Source organism: Alosa pseudoharengus, unplaced genomic scaffold, assembly GCF_046254945.1.
Source record: "Alosa pseudoharengus isolate Yale_2024_CS ecotype anadromous, Long Island Sound unplaced genomic scaffold, YU_APseudo_1.1 YU_APseudo_1.1_scf_1, whole genome shotgun sequence".
Classification (NCBI taxonomy): Eukaryota; Metazoa; Chordata; class Actinopteri; order Clupeiformes; family Clupeidae; genus Alosa; species Alosa pseudoharengus.
In genome coordinates this window covers 52,347,635-52,371,396 of record NW_027468564.1, presented here as the reverse complement: position 1 = coordinate 52,371,396, position 23,762 = coordinate 52,347,635, and the positions used below count along the sequence as shown (strand labels likewise).

Genomic DNA, 23,762 nt, shown 5'->3' with positions numbered 1-23,762 from the left:
TTTTTAGGAACGCGATGCATCTTGCCCGGAGCGCAAAAGTGTGTCATAACATGAAATAACCTTTGCCACTGAAACCAGACTGCTCCAAAACACCCATAATAGCAACAGGACATATTCATCCTGGCTGGATAGCCTAGAGAGTCACTACACTTTAAAGTCCACTGTCTCATTTGCCGTGTTACATTATGTAGCTTTTAGTATGCCGGGCATTATGAGACAAAACTTCGGGAGGGTGATTTTCAAACATTTCTGAGCAAGCTTTGAGAGAAGCGTTTTGAGATTTGACTGCTTCCTCATAATGGACAGGAAATGACGAAAGAACTTCAGCTTCAGTCAAGGAAGTGGTAAACTGATTATAAACAGTACACATGGAGGGTGTGTCCGAGTGAACATTTTTATAAGTTAAAGGGTTTTCAAGGGAATAATGGGGGACATGGCGAAAGCTAAACGTCGGGAACAACTAAAACGATGGTCCGGATCAAGTACAGACAGAGAACCACCAGTACCCAGACAGCGGTGGCGAGGAGATGTTGTGGACTCGGGTGAATCGGAGGCCGTAGGCGTTGAGGAATCGGAGGGATCTCAAGATGCGGATGGAAACGGATCTACCACCGTAGAACACCAAGGGTCAACAAAGCAAACTATGAAACGAAGGTAAGATAAATAAAACAAGTATCTCACAGTCAATTTACTGTTGAATCAGTGGAATGAAGTTCCGAGGTTACTGTTGCAGGTAGCTAGTTAGCCAGCTAGCTAGCACTCCTAGCTAGCTGATAACTTCAATGTTAACGTCCCTGTCGTTAGAACACAAGCTAACCCAACGTTACACACTGTAGATTCTAAGTTAAAGAGTTAGCGGCTGTTGCTCTGCTACTTAATCCGTCGTGCAGATACGTGTAATTTATTTGAAAAGGAGAAAACATAATGGTCGTTATTGACGCTGTCACACTGTTATGACTGCAAGCCTTCGACATTTCAAACATGTCGACGGCTCAAGATTTGTCAGATATGAGGATGCAAGTAGTGAGCCACAGTTTGAAACCTAGGTCCTTAGTTAATCTCTTCAGGTCAGGTGCTGACCTCATTTATTTAAATTGGCGTGATAGAACAAGAAGTTATGTATAATAATTTAATTGACATAAGTACGTATTTACAGAGTAAAGGTTTAACTTTCTGTCACAAGTCCAGCCTTGCCAAAAGACAGGCGTGGAGTGTTGTGTTCCTGTTACTTGGACTTTGCAGAATACAGGACAGGGTGAATTCTAGTGTCAGAGATCAGCATTATTCTGCATAGAGTTCAGATGGACCTGTTATACCGTGACCTCAGCTGATTTCGCACGAACATATTACATCATGGCTTCCCCAGGCGAAGAGTTCGCTTTGAGAGAACGGCCGAGTTCTTGGCTGTCTGTGCCAGCGGTGACACGGAGGAGGCTGGGGAGATGCTGAAAGAGGCCGAAGTGCTACAGATCGTGGACCCGGAGATCAATGGAGGCATCGTCAACTGCTCCAATGCCGATGGAATCACCGCCTTACACCAGGTCGGTTATTGCTGAGTTTCACTGAGTCATGATATCCAGCTCATGTCTTTAGTACCTTTGAAAGCGTACTGGGAGGTGTGAGGGCTGTGATTTCTACTCCTGCAGCTTGCCAACCAGCCCTCCCTCTGTAGAGCTAACTCTCCTGTTGGATTTTGTTCCTGGCCTAATCTTACTCACCTGATCGCTCTAATCAGATAGTCCCCTGGATATGAATAGATGTGTTTAGGTATGGTATGAGCAAAAAAAAGGCAGGGAAAAAAAAACATGGAGAGACAGTCTTCTCCTTGGTCCCTACTATCATCTTAGCATTTGAATTCTACTGCAAGAGTCAAAACAGATTATTCACAGTTGTCTATAAGTTGTTGATCTACAACAAATTTGCCTTCAAGAAGCTTCAAGTGTTTATTCCCTTGACCGCAGCTATCCAGCATGTCACCCCATCTGTCTGATTTGTCTCCCCAACCTATTTATCTAACCACTTGTGTTCATATATCCATCCGTGTGTTTTTGCAAACAATGCCTCACTAAAGTCTAGTGTGTAGCCACAGTGCTTTTTAACCTGCATGAGGCCCGAGTGTGCTGACGTCCGGTGCTTCACCACAGGCGTGCATCGACGGCAGCATGGAGGTGGTGGCTTTCCTCCTGCTCCAGGGCGCCAACGTGAACCAGGTGGACAGCGAGGGATGGACGCCACTGCACGTCGCCGCCAGCTGTGGGAACCTGGAGATCACTGAGTATGTTGTGGACAGTAGAGACATAGAGCTGAAATGCCTGCTGTGTAGTGTTTATGGGTGGTGTTTACAGACTTATAACGTCTGTTATTGATTTATATCTCCGTGGTTATGGTTAAATTTAGAAATTGGGGGGAAAAAATTATGATCTCAGTGTCTATTATCTTATGTTTCAAAAATGACTCTGTATGTCCTCCTGTGAGGCATTAGGTAGGGATCACATTGACCAACGGCAAGCAGCAGAACAGACCGGCAGCGGAACAGTTGAGCGACAGCATTACGCTAGCATGAAACAATTTGAGCGTTGAACTTGGTTCAACTTTCAAAGTGTAACGTAAAGGTTGTCAATGGTCAGTTAAGGCAATAGAGCGTAGACCTTAGCTTAGAAACAAGATAGAAATGATGGGCTGAACATTGTGTTACACTTCACCGCTGCCGCTTTGTTAAGTCCAGTGTGATCCCTCCTTTAGAGATTGTAAACATAGTGAAACTATCTGGGGTTGTGGTACAAAAGTAAAAGCGGGATTTTGGTTAAGGCAAGAAATGTTCAGTGATTCCAAGGCTACAAAACTACCTGGTTGGTCCTGAGAGCGTCTACATCCTTTGTGTGTTTTTTGCAGATTCCTGCTGGATCAGGGTGCGTCGTTGAGTGCTGTGAACTGTGACGGAGACGTGCCCCTGGACATCGCCGAGGACGAGGCCACGGAGACGCTACTGCAGGACCACACGCAGAGACAGGGTCAGTCCACTCACACACACACACACACGCAGAGACAGGGTCAGTCCACTCACACACACACACACACGCAGAAACAGAGTCAGTTCATTTACACACACGCAGAAGCAGAGTCCATCCACTCACACACATACAGAAGCAGAGTCCATCCACTCAAAAGCAGTCGGTCTATTTACACACATCTCTGCATAGAGCACTTAACCTACATGTCCAAACACCTACACCAGGCTCTCACCAAACATGGAGGGTGTCTTTGCAGAAAGGCTGGATTTTGACTGATATTTAATGGTTTGTTACCTTATTAGTAATGCAATGCAGCCCAACCCATAGTGGTTTTTCAATTGAGTTGGTCTGGCTGTGGAGTGTGGGTGCAATGAAGACTTCTCTGTTGCCACACGCTTCGCCTCCTACCCACGGCTTTGCCTTTGCTCTACATAACCATAACCCCAAAAATGTAGGGTAATGTTCCATGCAAGTGTCACATGGGGAATGTTCCATGTAAGTGGAACCCCCCACACACACACACTCTCACATACTCACACACACACACACACACACACACACACACACACACACACACACACACACACACACACACACACACACACACACACACACACACACACACACACACACACACACACACACACACACACACACACACACACACACACACACACACACACACACACACACACACACACACACACACACACACACACACACACACACAGGTGTCATTGTGGTTTGGTACATTACATTAAGAACAACAGATAGAGTTAAAACGAGATGAAGGATTCACTCAGCACCGTGTTTGTTATGGTGCCATCACATGCAGCGCGTTACTGTGTGTGTGTCTCTTGAAGAACAGCCCAGTTCTGCTCCTGTCTCCGTGCTCAGATACGCTGCATATCGTGCCCTTAGCTGTGCGGACGACATGACAGACACACACAACAACATCCATAGCATCCGTGGGGCCCATTTTATTCTTAAACTATTTAAAGCTTCTACTACTATTACTAGTACTACTACTACCACCTGCTTAAAGAATGCAGAGCAATTACATTGTAACTAAAGCCAAAACACCATCTGTTACCTTTGATCATCGCTAGGTAGATGAAAATGGTAGTAAGGGGGACTCTATTGGTGAAGCATTATTTTGGTGGGTTTGTAGTAGCAGTGATGTGTGTACATAGAGTATATTGTGATGTATTAGCGGTGATGTGTGCACGTAGATGATATTGTGATGTATTTGCGTTATGGAATCATGGGATCATGAGCCTCCACAGACTACAGATCCTTTTGTCACATGGTAAAACATGCTCACCAGTTCAGATAAGATTGTCCTGGCCCTTAAATGCCATGTTTGGCCAACTCTGGTGTGTGTGTGTGTGTGTGTGTGTGTGTGTGTGTGTGTGTGTGTGTGTGTGTGTGTGTGTGTGTGTGTGTGTGTGTGTGTGTGTGTGTGTGTGTGTGTGTGTGTGTGTGTGTGTGTGTGTGTGTGTGTGTGTGTGTGTGTGTGTGTGTGTGTGTGTGTGTGTGTGTGTGTGTGTGTGTGTGTGTGTGTGTGTGTGTGTGTGTGTGTGTGTGTGTGTGTGTGTGTGTGTGTTTTTTGTAGTGTGTTATGCTTTGTAGACTATATTATCTAGACTCAGATAAGCTTTACGTCCAGGTGACGCTGGGGACAGAGAGAAGATGATGCGGCTCTAATTGTAGTGCTCTGTACATGACCATGTTTGCGTCCTCTGACACCAGGCTACATGTTGACACCTGACCACTGAACAGTTTGCCACAAGAATGTTTGGAATGTTGGAGCAACACATTAAAGTTGTCGACACTGATAGCTTGAGAACGCTTTCTCTCCTTCCCCAGCGCTCAATTTGTGAGCTTAGCTACTGGCCTACTTCCTTAATATAGTGATATGTCCTTTACTCTCTTTCCAATTTATTTGGAGGGACAGCCCAGGTTGAGCTTCCTAAAATCCTCCCTGAAAGCTAACCAAGATAGGCAAGGTCTTGACATGGTAGCTATATATTTTTTTTAAAATGCTTGTTGGGAGCAAGGACGGTGATCGAGTAACAGCAAACACAAAATGATCATGTGGACATATTTGGGCAGAGTGTTAAGAGTGGACACACTTGCCCCTCTATCATGCCTTTTTGAATCGCCTACTTACATATCATTACATATCACACCTGAGGAACGCCGCTGGCTGAAACATGTCTTTTGAAATGCCTCTAGTACGCAGACTCACTTAGTCACGGAGGGGCAAAGGTGACCATTAACAAGCTTAGGGGGACTGGCGATATGGACCGGATTTTCTTTTTCTGCCATATATATTCTGTGAACTAAAGGTCATTAAAATGTTCTCTCTTTTCAGGAGTGGACCTTGTTGCAGCCAAGCGCGCGGAGGAGGAGCAGATCATGGGCGACGCTCGCCAGTGGCTGACGGAGGGCCTGCCCGCGGACGTCCACAACCCCAGGACCGGTGCCACTGCCCTGCACGTGGCCGCCGCCAAGGGCTACCTGGAGGCCATCAAGTGAGCAGCTCCCGGTCCTGTCCTCTCCCACCCCTTCCGTTCTCATCCCCAGCCCCTCTCATCCCCTGCCCCATACAATCGTTGTTCTCTCTCTCTAAGTGGAGGATTCTTCAGACCTCTGACCCCTTCCTGTCGTGTCACCCCTGGTATTTACATGTGTGGCTGCTGAGAACCACTTGAGTGGAGAGTTTTTCTATTCCTGCTCTGACATGCATGATACCACGGGACAGGCTTCGGCGTCAGAATAAGCGATGATGCCGTTATTTGCAATGATTCCGGTATTGACGCAGTGCAGAGTGCACAGTGCAATGAGAATTGGTCTGAACCCTGTCAAAGCACTTTTGATTTCAAAGGGGCATGTTGCTACATTAAACCCTTTCAGAAGTACAAAAAACACTTTCTTGTAACATGAAGGATTTAAATGCAGTTGACTCAGTTTCAACGAAAATACACATCTGTGTGTCATGCTGACGCTATCAGTACCGCCATTGGTTGTGTACAAAAAGCTGTACCATTCTCTTTTGTCTGTGATCGTTTAAAGACGGCACCAAGCTGGATAAGAGAGTGTGATTTTTGGAAACCGGCTTCGGAGTTGGAGGCTGGCCAGGCAGATATGTTATTCAACATTCAAATGTGCTAAGACCAGAGCACAGTCAAACATAAAAGGATTGAGTAATTAGCAGCAGTGGTGGTCATTTTTAACATCTAGAGGAACATGATGGAAGTTGAATGGTTATCTTTGTTTGTTGAGGTTTAACGGAAAAGGAATTCATTCACAGAGAACTTCCTCATTTGTGAACAGACAGACCCAAGCATGATTGGGTCGTGCGCATGCTATTGAATAAGCAAAATGAGATCGTGCCTAGTAGCACATAGCCTGCCATGTTGCGTGTCACAGAGCACAGTGGTCCTCACAGTGTGGAGGCCTGACACAAGGTGTGGTCCGGCTCACAGGAAACCCTGCTGTTTTCGCTCAGGATGTGCTATTATTAATGCCTCTCGGAAATAACTACTCGCTGCAATTGTTGTCAGGCCTTAGTTATGAGTTTCGTTAGTTGGTCCCTGGAGTTTTCTAGTTGGGGAGACAGTGTAAAGTGTCCTACTGCTGAGGCCAGTGCAGTGCTGGGAGAGGCGGCCGAGTGTATCTCACACACACACACACACACACACACACACACACACACACACACCACAATGAATCCGTTGAGGCGTGGCACTCGAATAAGATAACGCCACTGTCGCGCTCGCCTAGATTGCGACACTTCTCTTCGAGGCGCGTGGCTAAGAATAGACGCTGTTTACATCCTGCAGTTTTGGAGCGAGAGAAAGTTCCTGAGGAAATGAGTATACCCCCTCCATCCGTGCTCAGAGGGTTCTCCCAGTCCTCCTCCCCCCTCCAACACTCTAACAGTAGTCACCACCTACAGACGCAGTTACCCCAAGCCAACCAGTGTGCTGCCACAGCATGGGATAGATGTATTCGACAGCCTGGCAGATACTGTAATGTGGTGTGTTTATTGTGGTGTGTTGTAGTCTTGGCTGTGTTTTATTTAGTGGAAGGTGAAATAATCAGTGTCTTTTGAATGGGATGTGGACACTCACTGATGGTCATACAGATCTTGACTGTGTGGCTGACACTCACTGACGGTGATGGTCACTGTGTATGGTGACCAGAGAGCAGCTCTGCAGAGTGCTGAGTGCTGTGATCATGATGTTTGGTGACCAGAGAGCAAGGGCCTGTACTGCGAAGGGAGCTTAACCTACCCACATGTAACCCAGAGTTACTTTGTTAAAAATAAGGTTGACAAAACCTGGTTATCTTTAGTGGTGTTAATCGGTACTACGACGCTGATTATGAAGTTGATTTGTTGAGCCGGGGTTAACCTAATTGGAGTTTGTGCGCGTTCACATAAAAGGGGCGGGTTGCAGCGCAAGTCACCACTTTCAATGATGACGCGATCACCTTATTTTACGGATGAGGACAATTATTATGCCAAGTTATGAGGAATTAAAACCCACTCTACGACAAAAATCAAATACGTCGGCAGTGAACAAAGCAAGGCAAGGCTGTTGGCAACGTATTGCAGATCGGGTAGCCTATGCCTAAAAGAAAAAGTTTTATTTCCACATGTTCTTCAAATATGTGTTACGGAGGACTAATAGCTTGCGGAATGTCTGAAATGAGTCAAAATAATTAAATTGCCTATTTTGAGTTCATAGAAATGCCTACAGATGCAACACAATTTAGAAGTGGCATAGATTACAGTAATAGGATAATTGAATGTTTAAGTAGCCCCCATTGACTGATTTAGTGTATGCCTAGTCCTGTGAACATTTCAGATGCAACACCATTGCCAAACGCACATGGCAGCAGGTGAAAATGAAACACAAACACATTATTCAGAATAGTAGGTTTATATAGTTATAGCTTGCATTAATATTTCTTAATTATGAAAACATGTAGGCCTAGTATGCTTATAGCCTTCACTTGGCCTCTGTTTTACAGCTAACAAGAAAAAGGTGTCTTTGAACACTATGCTACTGTAAGGAGTGTTTTACAGTAGCAGAGGAGTTGGCCATCGCAAATAATAGTGGAAGGCCGATTGTGGAAGGGGTTGAGGGAGGCATTCGGTCGAATTCTGGTGCTGTGGAAATATGTAGCCTTTATGTGCAGGGTACAGTAATATCACATTCAATTTAACAAGTTTGATGGTTGTTTGGTGATTTTAATTTATTAGGCCTAGGCTATGTCCGATTTATTTTAGGCTATTCTTGCTCAGATGTTCAGCATACTGTAGGCTAAGCTAGGCCTATGTCCGATTTATTTTCGGACATACAGTATTCTTGCTCAGATGTTCAGCATCACCGATTAGATGGAAAACATGAATGTCCACGTAAGGGCATTGCTATGACGGGTGACATTGGAGACTTCTGCCTAAATCATCTGACAAAGATAACGAATTCCCTCGACTGACCATCTATATCTTCATAGAGAGAATATATATATATATATATATATCCAGGTACGCCGACATAGTCTCGAATTGTTAGTAGAGGGGTGGTACTTATAAAGGGTGTGGTTAACGGAAACCTCGAGTTAACCAAGAACATAACCTGCTCGGAGCAGGTTTGAGATGCAGCGTAAATTGCCATGGCAGCATACCTCGGTTAAAACTTATCTACCTTTCGTAGTACGGGTTAATCGGGAACTTACGCCACACGTGATCAAGTTACTCTTGAAGTTACCCAGATAAGCCAGTAACCCCGCTTCGTAGTACAGGCCCCAGATCTGTAGCCGTGATCATGATGTATGGTGACCAGAGAGCAGATCTGTAGCCGTGATCATGATGTATGGTGACCAGAGAGCAGATCTGTAGCCGTGATCATGATGTATGGTGACCAGAGAGCAGATCTGTAGCCGTGATCATGATGTATGGTGACCAGAGAGCAGATCTGTAGCCGTGATCATGATGTATGGTGACCAGAGAGCAGATCTGTAGCCGTGATCATGATGTATGGTGACCAGAGAGCAGATCTGTAGCCGTGATCATGATGTATGGTGACCAGAGAGCAGATCTGTAGCCGTGATCATGATGTATGGTGACCAGAGAGCAGATCTGTAGCCGTGATCATGATGTATGGTGACCCTTTGGGTCTCTGTGGTGCTCTCCGTTCGCCCCGGCCGCGCCCCCCCCCGTCCCCCCCTGTCCCCCTCCCTCTGCTGTGCCCCCCTGTCCCCCTCTGACCCCCTCCCTCTGCTGTGTCCCCCCCCCAGGCTGCTGTGTCAGTGCGGGCTGGATGTGTCGGCGGTGGACAAGGACGGCTGGACTCCCCTGCACGCGGCGGCCCACTGGGGACAGGGGGAGGCCTGCCGCATCCTGGCTGAGCAGCTCTGTGACATGGAGGCTCGGAGCGCGGCGGTGAGGATCAGGGACAGGGGTTGGGTGGGGAGGGGAGGGGTGAGGAGGAATATGTTTGTATGGTAATGGGGTAAACTTTACACTATAAAGTAACTAAAATGTCATTAATATGGATAATAATAATACCGGTAATCTCATATGTGCAGTCAGTCGATCAGCAATAGGTAGTAAACTGGTAATAACTTTAGATAGAATAGAATTAGAATGGTAAGGGAAGCAGGATTGTGAGAGCATGGAGAAATTACATTTCAATTGCTTGCATTTCGATTCATGTATTTGTTCAGTGTAGATAGTTGTGTAGGCTGACAGATACTTGGGGGAAGAATTAGACAAGTGTGTTGATTCAGACACCGAGGGATCAGTAAAGGGAGGGAAAGGGTAGACTGAGGACGACGGTAATGGCAGCAGAGATGTGTATGTTGCACGTGAGGTAAATGGTGGCGTTGCAGATGCAGAAGGCTGTGTGTTTTTTCCCGTTCTGATCAGAGGTGTCTGGCAGCGCGCCCCGTCACCAGACAGGGCCCATTTCCGAGAAGCCGCAGCTAGGCACTCTGTGCAGACATGGGTTTTGAAACTGTGTAGGCAGCGAACAACACTAGGGCAGAGATGATATTGTGGCTTTAGAACCTACTGTGTGCATGGCAGTAAAGATTTTGTGTGTGTGTGTGTGCGTGTGCGTGTATGTGTTTGTGTGCGTGTGTATGTATGTGTTTGTGTGCGTGTGTATGTATGTGTTTGTGTGCGTGTGTATGTATGTGTTTGTGTGCGTGTGTATGTATGTGTTTGTGTGCGTGTGTATGTATGTGTTCGTGTGCGTGTGTATGTATGTATGTGTTCGTGTGCGTGTGTATGTATGTGTTTGTGTGCGTGTGTATGTATGTGTTTGTGTGCGTGTGTATGTATGTGTTTGTGTGCGTGTGTATGTATGTGTTTGTGTGCGTGTGTATGTATGTGTTTGTGTGTCGCTGTTTCCGTTTGTTTGTGTCTTTTAGGGCCAGACCCCTTTTGATGTCGCTGATGAGAGCGTGGCGGTACTGCTGGAGGAGCTGTCTCAAACCCAAGCTAATGTGAGTCTCTCTCTCTCTCTCTATTTCTCTCTCCCTCCCTCTCTCTCTCTCTCTCTCTCTCTCTCTCTCCCTCCCTCCCTCCCCCCTCTCTCTCTCTCTCTCTCTCTCTCTCTCTCTCTTCCGCTTCTTCACTTCTCTCTAACGGTTGCTCTTTTCTTTTGGTGTTTTTGCCCGCCCTCCGCTGTGGCTAACATGTGACAACACGCTATTTTTAGCAAGTCCACTGTTGCAAGGAAATGTGCTGGCCACTGTTTTCAGGAAGTAGTCGATGTGAGCTGATACTTTGATGTGCTGGCCACTGTTTTCAGGAAGTAGTCGATGTGAGCTGATACTTTGATGTGCTGGCCACTGTTTTCAGGAAGTAGTCGATGTGAGCTGATACTTTGATGCAAATGAATTGTAAAGCTCCTCTCTAGTGTCCCAGGATGACTCAAATTCAGTTGGATAAAATGGCCTCAAAATTCTATTAGTGGTTAGGATGGAATTTAAAGGTGGAGTATCACATGTTCTCTGTTGTGAAACAAAACTCCCTACAATTGTGATTTAATTCTAAAGACACAACAAATAAGAAACTGACTCTCCTGAATTTTGGCAGTCTTGTGAAACTTTTAGTTTTTTCCACTCTTTTTTTTGCATTAACATTATACAGTGTGTCTGTCCTGGGCTTATAAGGGTTATTGATCATCCCCACTTGTTGGCATAGTGTTTCTTTGGTGGGTGTATTTATCAGGTGTGCACAACAATGACACAGTGTGATGTGTACACAACATACGTACATAACACATGCTTTTTTTTTTTACTCTTTCTAGTGGCGAGAGGAGAGGTCCAACAATGACTCACAGAATCCCCCAGGGTCAACGGCTGCCAACGCTGGGGGCAAAAAGACGTCTGGACGCAGGACGTCTGTGTGCAGGATGAGCAGCAGGGATAAGATAAACGTGCAGGACCTGTCGAAAGAGAGGGGCATCTCTGGAGGCCTGGACATGAACGAGGAGCGCGAGAGCAGCCCAGGTAGCACTCAGTCCCACCCTCCGCTCCTTCAGAGTCTTCCTCACTCTTCCTCACCCCCAAAACACAGTGTTTTGTACACATGCATGCGAATGGCACACGTGTTCTGTTGCTCTGAGTTCAAGTGTTGAGTTGAGTTAACTGGAATTTTCAGAGGTTTTTTTTTTTTTTTTTTCCCTAGAAGCCTCCTTTTTAATTAAAGTATAAATGCCCTTGTAAATAGCCGAAGGGTGTCTGTCCTCTGCTTGAGCAGATCTTCTCACCCCCCACCCCATTTTGTGAAGGTATTCAGCATAGTCAGCAGCACTCAAAACAGACGGATCACCCCAAACAACTGTGAAATTGTCCCTCTCTCTACTAACTGTGATCACACAGTCCTCTCAAAACATTTGCCTTGAATCATACAGCTTTACCACAACCACTCACTAATACTCAGTCATGCCGAAAACCACAGCCATTTCATTACAGTGGTATACAAATGCTTTAAGTTCATAGGGGTCCAAGAATACTTGGGGTTAAAGGTATTTGTGTAAACAAATACAGTAGAATACTTCCATAAACCAAAGAATAGAGGATTATCGTATCCCTTTTTTTTGTCTTGTTTATATGATTAAATGTTTTTGTTTGTTTGTTTTCTGTTTCTAAGCACATGTGCAACATCCGATCAGTGTGAATGTGGATGTAAAATATTGTGACGTGTGATATTTGTGTGTTGCAGAGAGTTCCACTGTGTCCAGTCCAGACAGTGAAAGTATTACTACCTCTACCACTAGCCCTGCTGAAAAGGTGAGGCACCATGCGCACATTACACACGCACACACCAGACCACGGAGTGCCACAGAGCTTTTCACCTGTGTTGAATTCAACACTCTCTGTAGTGTTCCTGGCAGTCAGGTTTTAGTCACAGCTGGCAGATGTATTCATGAAACATACGGCAGGGCTCCAGATTGCAACCAATTTGGTCGCAAATGCGACCAAAATCTTTAAGGGTGTGACTAAAAATTTTCCTGGGTCGCACTGGAGCACCTAATGTCATAAGGTTGAGCGCCTAGACTTTACTCGCATCTGCTGTCTCTCCACGAACTAAGCGGTTGTTCTACTTTGACTAGTGGTGCATGGTGCACCAATACTGCAAAAGTATCGCAATACCCTGAAATTAGAAACCTCACAATACCTAATTGTATTAGTATCGATATAGCCTACATTTAAGAATGACAGTCGTGCTTTTCCCGTAGCCTATGTGTCTTTTCTCCTCACACGCACACAGCTGTCGTTGTCGTAGCGATGTTGATTTTGACCTACACCTCAAGTTTGTGTTGCCTAGGCTATGGAATTTAGTTAATTTAGGCCTACTGTTGAGTTTTCCGAAATAAGCAACACAACCTATTGGCAAACGTTTACATCTTGATAGTTCCTTCTAGGTAACTGTTAGCTCACGACACGTGTCATGTCTATCATTAATGTAGTGATGATTTCAACAAAATCATAGAAATTAACATTGCAAGACACTTATCTCTTCTATAATCCCATAAATATTTTCTTTGACTTGTTAGTTTTTTGAACATTTATTTTATCAAATGACATAGAAAACATAATGAATTGCATCCATATATCTTTGGATGATGCACGACTATTTTCCTCTAGCCTAAAACCATGAGAATGAAAGCTACTTTGGCGTTCCTCTTAAAGTGACAGGCACTCAATTCGACCTACACACCACCACTGTAATAACATTGACACTGATGTGAATGATCACAGTATTCAATATTACTGATGTCGTCAAGGTGGTGGAGGCCCCAAATCAAATCAATACTGTCATTCCTGGTCCATGCTCTGACAACAGCTCAGACACGGAATGTATATGGAGAGCAATAAAAAGGGGACCTTGAAATTGTGATTTTAAAGGTGCCGCGATGAAAAATTTGGGTGCACCTAAATTTTGTGCTGGTGCACCTAAATAAAAAAGTTAGGCGCACCAGTGCAACCAATGCAACAAGTTAGTCTGGAGCCCTGTACGGTATCTTATTTCTAAAGAGATATGTTTACTTTTTAACGGTTTGTCCTGGACTGCTTTTCAGTGGCAGGCTTGTCAGAGACACCTCTGGCTCTGGCAAAATGAGCTACTGCAGTAAAGGAAATTCTTTAGGAAGAAAAAAAGAAATGACGACTTTCCCTGAAGCCGAACCTCACTGAATGCGTCCTGTTGTTTTTCTTGCTCTTCTTGTTGCTGTGCAGACGGCCGACGAGAAGGAGTCGGATGAGAAGGACCAGGACTTGTCCAGCCGGACGGCGCGGGTTCAGCCCACCCCGCAGAAGCGAGAGTCTCCCGCCGAGAGCCCCAGCAACGCCGTAGCCGAAGGCCGCAAGTAAGACACCAGCGCCACCCAGTGGACCCTTAGAGAATAATAAAGAGATAAATATGTGTTGGAATATCCTCATTGTGCGTTGACTAGTGGGCCTATGCTTCCCTGTCCAGGGTTGGAGGGTGCAGAATAGTTATGTGCAGGCAAAACAGGAAGCAAATAATTAGTGAAATAAAGAACAAAAACAAAAAAATGGCAAGCAGAAGAATTTAGATACACTCCCAAAAAATGCTATGAAATGCCACACAACTTACCTGCAAGCACTTCCACAATGTGACATATGAGGCACATCTTAATGTGTTAAGTAATATACAGACTGTGGCATCTAGAGTGTTACAAGCTATCAGCATTAGTTAAATGAGCTAAATGAACAGTAGACAACCTAATCTATCTGGTGGGGATTCACACATGAGACACGGTAGCTCCTTTGCACTGTGTGCTCCAGTCCAGGTTACTGTTGTAGTTGTAACGGTCCAGTGATACAGAGCTAATGAGGCCCACTGTATACTGTGAGAGACTTCAGTGCTGAGCTACCAGACCGATGTCAGACGGAGGGTGTGTGTGGTGTCGTCCTCTGTCCAGGTTCCAGGCGCCGGCCCGTGACGAGGAGTCCGAGTCCCAGAGGAAGGCCCGCTCCCGCCTCATGCGCCAGTCCAGGCGCTCCACACAGGTCCAGTTGTTTTTTTAGTTTGTTTACTTTTTAAATGTACTATGAAGTACCAGTTATTTTATATCCATATCGCGCTGGGTAGGGTTAAACTCAATTGCCGTTGTTTGTGGTCTGATTAACAGGGGGTGACGCTCACCGACCTGAAGGAGGCAGAGCGGACCATCGTTCCCCGCAGCTCAGAACCCCCCCGCAGCGTCCAGCCGGTCAGCCCCATCGTCACGGTGACGCCGGCAGAGAGAGGTGAGGAGAGAGGGTCTCCACTCCAAACTGACTGATGTCAAGTGATTGCTTCAGTGCCTGTGAATAGGGTTCTGTAGTGTCTCTGCTCAGTGGATAGGTGGCAGTGTTTCCACACAAACGGGCTCCTCACACAACAGCATGTCTTAGACAGGAAGGGAGGATTTAAGATGGTGTCTGTCCAGTCATATCTCAGCATTTATAAAATATTCTTATTTTTCTGATTACTCAGTTATTCATTGGTGACATATAATTTGAAGACCCAGCGTGACGGTTCATTGCTATCAGAGATACAGTTAATGTTGGTTGGATAAAAGAATGAACGTCTCCTAACATACAAAATGGCAAGGTTATTCTAATGAAAATAATATTGAAACACCGCAGCATATTTTTTAGCATATGAGCGGATGACCGTCTCCCTGTGGGGAGTTCTGACGTCCGGCTGGTGATGTCTGGCTCTGTTGTTGCCTCTGCTGCAGACACAGACTCAGTCAACCAGGGGGCGCCAGAGGGAGATAACCGCCTGGCCTCCAGGGAGCGCAGGAAAAGGGAGAGGAGGGAGAGACGCTCCACCGGAGTGGTCCAGCTCACTGGAGAGGTGATGCACACACATACACATACACACTTGAATTCTTTATTTGAATTGACAAATTTCTTACAGGATGGATTCAGATATTCTCAGTGATAATACAGCTTTGACACTCAAGGGTACATAAAGCATCTCCTACACCACACAGCAAGCCTATCACAGCTGATGTGGAGCAGAATTTTGACAGCTGTTTAGATTTTCTTTTTGATAGCCCTGCTAGCCGTAGCCCACTGACAGTCAGTTTGTGGACATGTCCTAAGCTGCCAGTTGTCGATGCTACGAACTTACAGGGTAAGGTCACTGTTAGGAAGTCATAGCCTGGCAACAAGCTCAAAACAAGTTTAGGGAAATTATATGCTGCCCAGACCAGAGTCCCTAACCTAGGTATGTGCCTAATATTGGATGAAATTACATGCTGCCCAGACCAGAGTCCCTAACCTAGGTATGTGCCTAATATTGGATGAAATTACATGCTGCCCAGACCAGCTGCCCAGACCAGAGTCCCTAACCTAGGTATGTGCCTAATATTGGATGAAATTACATGCTGCCCACACCAGAGTCCCTAACCTAGGTATGTGCCTAATATTGGATGAAATGCAAGAGGATACCAGTTAACCTCCGTGTCCCGGACCAACCCACGCATTGTCCCCTCGAGGACAATCAGCCCACACATGACATTCCTCTGGAAGCAACTGGAATCCATGCATTTCCACGGAATTATTTTTGGAATCTGATCCCTTATCATACCTGTTCATTCGTACTCGTCGCTCGACTTAACGTAACTAAATTCAAGATGGCGGCGTAAATAAACTGCCAGTGGTTTTTCTCAATGTCTCGTTTTAAATGTCACGGGCCTCACGGCCCTCGGAAGTCTACCACTGAAGTGTGGAGATACTTTGAGCCTCGTAAACGGTGTAAAACAGTGATTTATTTGCATGGCTAGCCCGATGCCCGAGGCACCCCCATTGAAAACCTGTTGGTAGCATCGGCTAACTAGCGCCAGATTTCGGAGTGCAGGGGAAAAGCTGAGATGAGCTATGAGACAAAGGTTCACACTCGGTATCATGTTTCAATATCACACCAAACTTTTCCTTTAAAGGAACTACCCGCTCATTGTTCGGCTTGTGTGTTTACAGACAGAAGATGCTGATCCCAGTGAAGATACCCTCCCAGGCCATACAGCCCTGTAAGTCTATTGGTTTATTTCTCTGTGAGGTCTTGTGCCATGACTGTGTGTGTGTGTGTGTGTGCTAATGGGTCACTCTGTGGTCTCCTCTACAGTGAGCCGCAGTCAGAGGACTCCTCGACGGACTACAGGGTGGTGAGTGTCCCTCGCCTTCGCTGATACAGACCGTACAGTCTCAGGGCTGTCTACTAATACACCCAACAGTCTCAGGGCTGTCCACTCATACACCCAACGCTCTCAGGGCTGTCCACTAATACACCCAACGGTCTCAGGGCTGTCCACTAATACACCCAACGGTCTCAGGGCTGTCCCATCATATACATACTGGTCTCAGGACTGTCCCCTCAGGCACCCAACAGTCTCAGGGCTGTCCTCTCATAAACAGCAGTCTCAGGGCTGTCCTCTCATAAACAGCAGTCTCAGGGCTGTCCACTCATAAACAACAGTCTCAGGGCTGTCCACTCAGGCACCCAACAGTCTCAGGGCTGTCCAGTCATAAACAACAGTCTCAGGGCTGTCCTCTCATAAACAACAGTCTCAGGGCTGTCCACTCATAAACAACAGTCTCAGGGCTGTCCACTCATAAACAGCAGTCTCAGGGATGTCCACTCATAAACAACAGTCTCAGGGCTGTCCACTCATAAACAGCAGTCTCAGGGCTGTCCACTCATAAACAGCAGTCTCAGGGCTGTCCACTCATAAACAACAGTCTCAGGGCTGTCCACTCATACACGCACCAGTCTCAGGGCTGTCCTCTCATACACGTAGGAGTCTTCATTCTCCCTCACTCATACATCCACAGATCTCTGCGTTGTCCCCGTTTTTCATCCCAGAGATACTCCTGAAAGCTCAAATGACTGCCCTCTGCTTCAACATGCTGGGGTCCAGCACACAAACCCACGCAAATGAGCCAGTGGGCCGGTGTATTAATTAATAAGTAATTAATAAGTAGTTCTCCTTTAATGAGCGCATAGACATTCTGCGCTGCCATTTGGCAGCCCTGCTCCGGTTCAGTTGGGGAAAGGGGCTTTTTATTACTTGGTGTCTTCACAAGATCAAGGGTGATTTCACAAGAAAACCCAACACCTTTTTATCTGTGTCAGCTATTGCTTAAGTGAGAAGCTGGATCTAGGCAACACTTGTGAAACTGTGTGTGTGTGTGTGTGTGTGTGTGTGTGTGTGTGTTGCTTCCTGTGTCCTGCTAGCTGTACTCGGAGGTGCTGGAGGAGAACGCGCTGCTGCGTGACAAGCTGCAGGAGACGCAGCTGCGGCTCAGCGAGAGCAAGGTGGAGCTGGAGCGACTGCGACAGGTGAGGAGGAGGAGGAGGAGGAGGAGAGGGGAGATGAGCGAGGGGTGAGGTTTGAAAGATGTCAAGAGGAAGAGGAGAAGGGAGAGGAAGATGAGCTGGGGGGGGGGGTGTATGACAGAGGGCAGGATGTAAGAAGAGGGAGATTGGAGGGGGGCGGGGGTGCAAATGAAAGCGCAGCTGCAGCTGGTAAAACAGGTGAATGAGGACGAAAGGGAGAGAATTTTCAGTGTTTCCAAGGTGTGGGTTTTCTAGGAGCACTAGTCATTAGTCATTAGTCTAGTCTGGTCTAGGGCCGTGGGACACCCAAGTCCGTCTCTCCTCTCCACCCGCAGCTCTGTCCTCATGACCTAAGTGCATGAAAGGGATCCCTCTGAGATGATGAATCACACATGACGGGTCACGCATGGTCATGCAACCTCTGGTCAGCTGTTGCATGTGCCTGCACCAGGCAGCGTTCTCTCCCCGTGCGTGCAGAGAGAATGCTGATCGGTGTTCATCTGTGGTGCACGATATTAACATCATCGGTGTTGTGTTTGTGTGTGTGTGTCCGTGTGTCCGTCGGTCCGTGTGTCCATGCCAGAGTCAAGAGAACGGTTCTGAACGGCCTGCCCTGCTGGAGCTGGAGCAGTTTGTGAGTTCCCACTTTTGACCTCGTCCCTCCTCCCACTGACCCCCCCCTCTCCCCGCCCCTGAGCTGCAGGTGTCATGTCACCGGGCCAGTAGGAGCCAGAGCTGTGGGCCCTGTATCTAATGTTGTGTTCTTCTTTTCTCTCTCTCTCTCTGTCTGTCTGTCTCTCTGTCTGTCCCCCACCCCCCCTCTCTCGCTCTCTCTTTTTCTCTCCTCCCCTCTCCCCCCCCCTCTCTCTGTCTGTCTGTCTGTCTGTCTGTCTCTCCCCCCTCTCTCTTTTTCTCTCTCTCTCTCTCTCTCTCTCTCTCTCTCTCTCTCTCTCTCTCTCTCTCTCTCGTCATTTCAGGAGAAGAAAGTCCTGCAGAGGAAGGCAGCAGAGCTGGAGGATGAGCTAAAGGTATCTAGCTGATGTTTGAGTCTGATTTCATTTATTTGTATTGCTTATGGGAAAATACACCACAGGTCTTTCTGATGCGCTGCCTACTCCCCCCCCCCCCCCCATCCCACAGGTCCTGGTGGATCTCCGTTCAGACAACCAGAGACTGAAAGACGAGAACGCAGCGCTCATCCGCGTCATCAGCAAGCTCTCCAGATGAGCCCACCCACGTTAGGGTTGGGTTTTTTTTTCTGCTGTGAGCAATGAGAGCCAGCATGCCCCTCATCTGCATGCGGGGGCAAGGGGCAGATGACCTCTGTGACCCCAGCGACAATGCCCATCTCTCTCTCTCTGTACACGCACTGACATCATAGCACATAATCTCGATCTCGGTTAAGTTTCTCTCAATCCCTTAATGTGGGGAAAAGTTATATGGAAAAAAAAAACTACTGTTATCCAAGCTATAAGCTGCACAGCCTCCTCTGTGCAGTAGGGCACAATTTGGAATTTGCAGGGTGCTTTTGTTCTGTTTTTGCTGTTTATGTTTTTATTTTATTTTTGTTTTGTTTTTTCTGCTTTTAAATGCACTGTGCTTCAGATGTTTTCCTAACTTCTTGATGGGAGTAGCCCTGGTTAAGTTTAAGGTTACGGCTTATTTTTGTACTGGTATAAATTGCTTTTAGGTCGTCTTGCCACCGGCTCTTCTTCGATTACCACAAAAGTGTATGCTCAAGTCAGCCTACCTACTGTACCTTGATGGTCCTTCCTGGATGATGTCAGGTTTTTTAGCACTGAAAGAGAAAACAAATGACAAGGAGACATGGTTGCGATATTATCATTGTGTAAAAACAAAAAGACAAAAAAAAAAACAAACAAAAAACTTACATGTGCCAAAAACAATGTACGCCCATTCCTGTGTACTTCAGCGTGTCTCCATGGGGAAAAGGTGGGGAGTGTCGCCAGGGTGATTCTCAGGAGACAAGTTTAGGTCAACACTGTGCCCAAGCTGACCGCGTCCGTCGTCAGCTGGACCAAACTGGCACGTTGCATGGTTTCTCCACTCTGTCGGTGAATGTTATTTATGTTGTGTATATAATCTCTCAGAGGGGACTTGTTCTCTGCCAACGGTTTAGTGGTCTCATGTTTTTATTTGATTTTTTCCCCTTCAGGAGGAGAACAGAGTGCTAATACTGTGACTATGGCTCATGTGGCGCTCCACACACAATGGGTCGAGTCGATCTGAACGTTTACCGCCCTTTTCTTTTGTTGTTATTTTTAAGCGAATGCATGCCAAAATGTATTTTGAAAGAAAAAAAAAACGAAATGTGCCTTTCTACATATCTGTTTTAATATTTCTATTTTGCTTAGATAAAGAAAGACTGTCAAAGGACAGGATAGTGCTATAACAGAAATGTGTCAGTTTCTCAGTCATCTCATTCCCATATATGAAACGTGAACATTTTGAAGATGCAAAATAAAAAAAAAATATCTGTGTAAACTGTTCTGTTAAACAAACCTTCATTTCAAATTTAAATGAGTCTGGACTGCTACTTTACTAATTCTCAGACATAGGCCTATTTTAGGCACACCTTTGATGTCAGTAATAGAACGCATGACAATTCCATGAAAGGCTCTATAAATGAGCATCACCTACTAAGCCGCAATTTCATTACATTTATGCATGCTGTCAGTTTGAATTTCCCCCAAATACATTCGGGATAGGCTATCGAGCGTAACAAACTATATTTTATGTAGTTTTGTTGCACCAGGCCAGTGGTTCTCAACTGGTGTGCCATGGAATTTTGTACTAGCTTCTGGAGTAGGCTAGAGGGGTATTTTGAAACGCATCAATGACATGGTTATAGTAGGTAGTCATAAAGGGGTTGTTTCAGCCCAATAGGCTTCAGATCTATAACCAGCAAAGTCATCATATGCATATGTGGTCTCTGCTCATGAACACTGTATGTTTATGGAACAAGTATGGGCATAAGACTGAACACTCCTGTTTTAGCCTCAATAATGTATGTGACATACACTTCAATAATCAATGACCAGAAGTCTGCCTGCGTGTGTTGGTTTGACCTTTGGTGTACCTTAGCTCAAAAGAGTTTGAGAACCTCTGCACATGAAAAGCAGCATTCTCTTTCAAGAGGGCGATAATATTTTATGAGGATTTATTTCCTTGCAAAACAAGGAGGCATTTGAAAGGTGTGAACTAAATGATGGTTTGTCATTTATGGAAGGTTTTTCCTCTTACTTAAGGTAGCCTACACGTGGCGTGATATTGGGTGTCAGGTCAGGTGTCACAAAAATGATATTTTGAATATTTCTCACACTGACATTCATGCCCTGACAAACACACTCCTAGTCCCATATAAAGAGAAAACTGTGAAGGCACCACCAACTGCGTAGTGAAGGGAGAGAGCAGACAGTCACCAAACTCAGCCTAATGGGTGCCAAACTCATGACACGCCGTATATCGGCATTTTCACAACTGTAGACTGATTGACCATAATATCCATTTACTATAGATAGAAGGAAAGAGCAGAGGTGACAGTGCAGTTGTGAGATGAGATGAGAATGGAGAACATGACAGAGGAGAGGCCATGAGGTAATTAGAGGAAGTGGGAGATCATATTCCATAAGGATCATATTTATTTCCTTGCACCTGCAAAACAAAGAGGCATGTGAAAGATGTGAACAAGATGATGTTTTTTTTGTCATTTAAGGAAGATTTTTCCTGTTCAATTAGCTTCAGGTAATCTTGCCTGACCCCCCGAAACTTAGCAACAGAGACATGAAACTGCTTCAACTGGTCTCAGAGATGTGGAAAAACATATTGTGTAATTCTGGTAAGAGCCCAACATGTTCACCTATGTAGGCTATATTATGTTTACAGCCGAGACGAAATAAACATTTTTGGTGACAGCGAGTCAGTCTGCAGAACACTGCACTGTGTAGCCTAGGCCTACAGCAGGGTTTACAAGTGATTTGTCTAGTTCTAGTTTCTAGTATAACTAGTTCATGCAAGTTTTTTTTTATTTTTTACTGGTAATGTTTCGAATTTTTTGGTGCATTATCCGATGGGTGAGGGAGAGCACGCAATGATCCCAATTGGGCAGGGAGAAGGTGGCATGGTTGAATGAGGAAAGGAGCAACTGGGGAAATAAGAACATAAGGTAGCCTACAATCAGCGATCGTACGCAATTTCAAGCAAATAACATTTTTGTCACATTCAGCAATCATTTCATCACCCATTCCGTAGGCCTGTAAAACAAACAGAACAAATCCCGTCTCTGTAGACAGCAGGCTCCGAAAACTGGAAACGAAGGTCTGTCCCCCAAACAAACGAAAACATGCGTGCATTTTTAATAGCCTGAATGGTAGGCTACTACTACGAATACGACTTCCTGCGCAATTGGTCACTGCATGCAAAAAAGGTGTCTTAGTAGCTTAGTTTAGGGTGCAGTTGTGGCTTCAATACTGTTAGGTCTGATATCACATTGAATCAATAAAAAGGGCAAAAATAGAAGAAAGCAGAGCAAACATGCAAATAATGCACGTCCAAGATTTAAAATAATAATTTTAAAAAATACAACTTGCACACCAATAACATTAGGCGGCCTATGCATCATGACGTATTGGTTCTTCAAAAACGAAACAGAAAGTAGGCTAAATAGCAACATTTCTCCACAGAAGGCGTGACATCCATAGACTGTAAAAGAAAGGTTACATCCCTTGCCTAGGAAATGGAAACTAACTGACAGGAGCAGACCCATTTTTATTTTTATTTGCCAAACATAATAGTGGCGGTGACGTAACGTAGAGGTTCTAAAGGCCATAGCCAGTCAACACTATTTACATTCTCCATTCCTGTTTTTCCAACACAACATGGTTTTTCCCATTTTTGTGTTATTGTTTCTTATGGCATTCCATAAGTATTTGTTATAGGAAAATAAGTCAGATGGATGTCACGCCTTCTGTGGAGAAATGTTGCTATTTAGCCTACTTTCTGTTTCGTTTTTGAAGAACCAATACGTCATGATGCATAGGCGGTAGCCTAATGTTATTGGTGTGCACACACTAGCCTACACCATTTGAGAGGTGCAAACGAATAGGCATGTTTAAAGGCTTCTTACAGTCGACTGATAACTTTAAGGTAGGTACAGTGGGGTGATTATATAAGATTATTAATTATTGACTTGATTTTAATTATTAGCCATATCTTGCGGGAGGATGGACTGCAGAAATAGCCTAGTCTGCTGTATTTTTTAGGCTAATCATGATCAGTTCATTTTGCCACTTGTATTTGTTAATTAACCTAAAAAAAATGTGATTTGAAATTCTCTCTGTTCGGCTAGCACTTACTTTGCACCAGAATTCATTTAAATGAACATATTGGCTATGGTTTACATAAGGAATATTATTTCTATGCTTTTAGGACACATTTAGGATACCTGTGCACACTTTTTTTCAGGTCTCAATTATGTGCAAGATCTGTCTCAGCAAGGTCACTGGAATTGTGATGGTTTGGAATTAATATTGTACTCTGTATATATGTGTGTGTGTGTGTGTGTGCGTGCGTGCGTGCGCGTGTGTGTGTGTGTGTGTGTACATGCGTGTGTGCATGTGTGTGTGTGTGTGAAAGGGAGTAGTGTGACAATGAACAATGTCTGATGTAATTATCATGTGGAGTCTAAATGGATTAATGCATACAGCAACTGACCATTTTTGTGTACCTCTCTCTCTCCCTCTTGTATCCTACACCTCTCTCTCTCTCTCTCTCTCTTTGCTCTCTCTCTGACTTTGCCTTTGGGCGAAATGATGACTCTCACAAAGTCAAAAAACCTTGTGAATGAC

General features: G+C 45.4%; 1 protein-coding gene across 1 annotated transcript; it reads left to right on the top strand.

Moving 5' to 3' along the window:
- Positions 1-17: 17 nt before the first annotated feature.
- ppp1r12c (protein phosphatase 1, regulatory subunit 12C) lies at positions 18-20,400 on the top strand. The gene is made up of 19 exons (XM_076292586.1): positions 18-654; positions 1,367-1,541; positions 2,145-2,275; positions 2,893-3,011; positions 5,389-5,548; positions 9,324-9,468; positions 10,461-10,535; positions 11,345-11,546; positions 12,262-12,329; positions 13,779-13,909; positions 14,489-14,576; positions 14,699-14,816; positions 15,293-15,411; positions 16,539-16,588; positions 16,684-16,723; positions 17,794-17,898; positions 18,479-18,529; positions 18,873-18,923; positions 19,036-20,400. The coding sequence occupies exons 1-19, from the start codon at positions 425-427 to the stop codon at positions 19,120-19,122; spliced, it is 2,145 nt and encodes a 714-aa protein (XP_076148701.1). The 5' UTR covers positions 18-424; the 3' UTR covers positions 19,123-20,400.
- Positions 20,401-23,762: the final 3,362 nt, after the last annotated feature.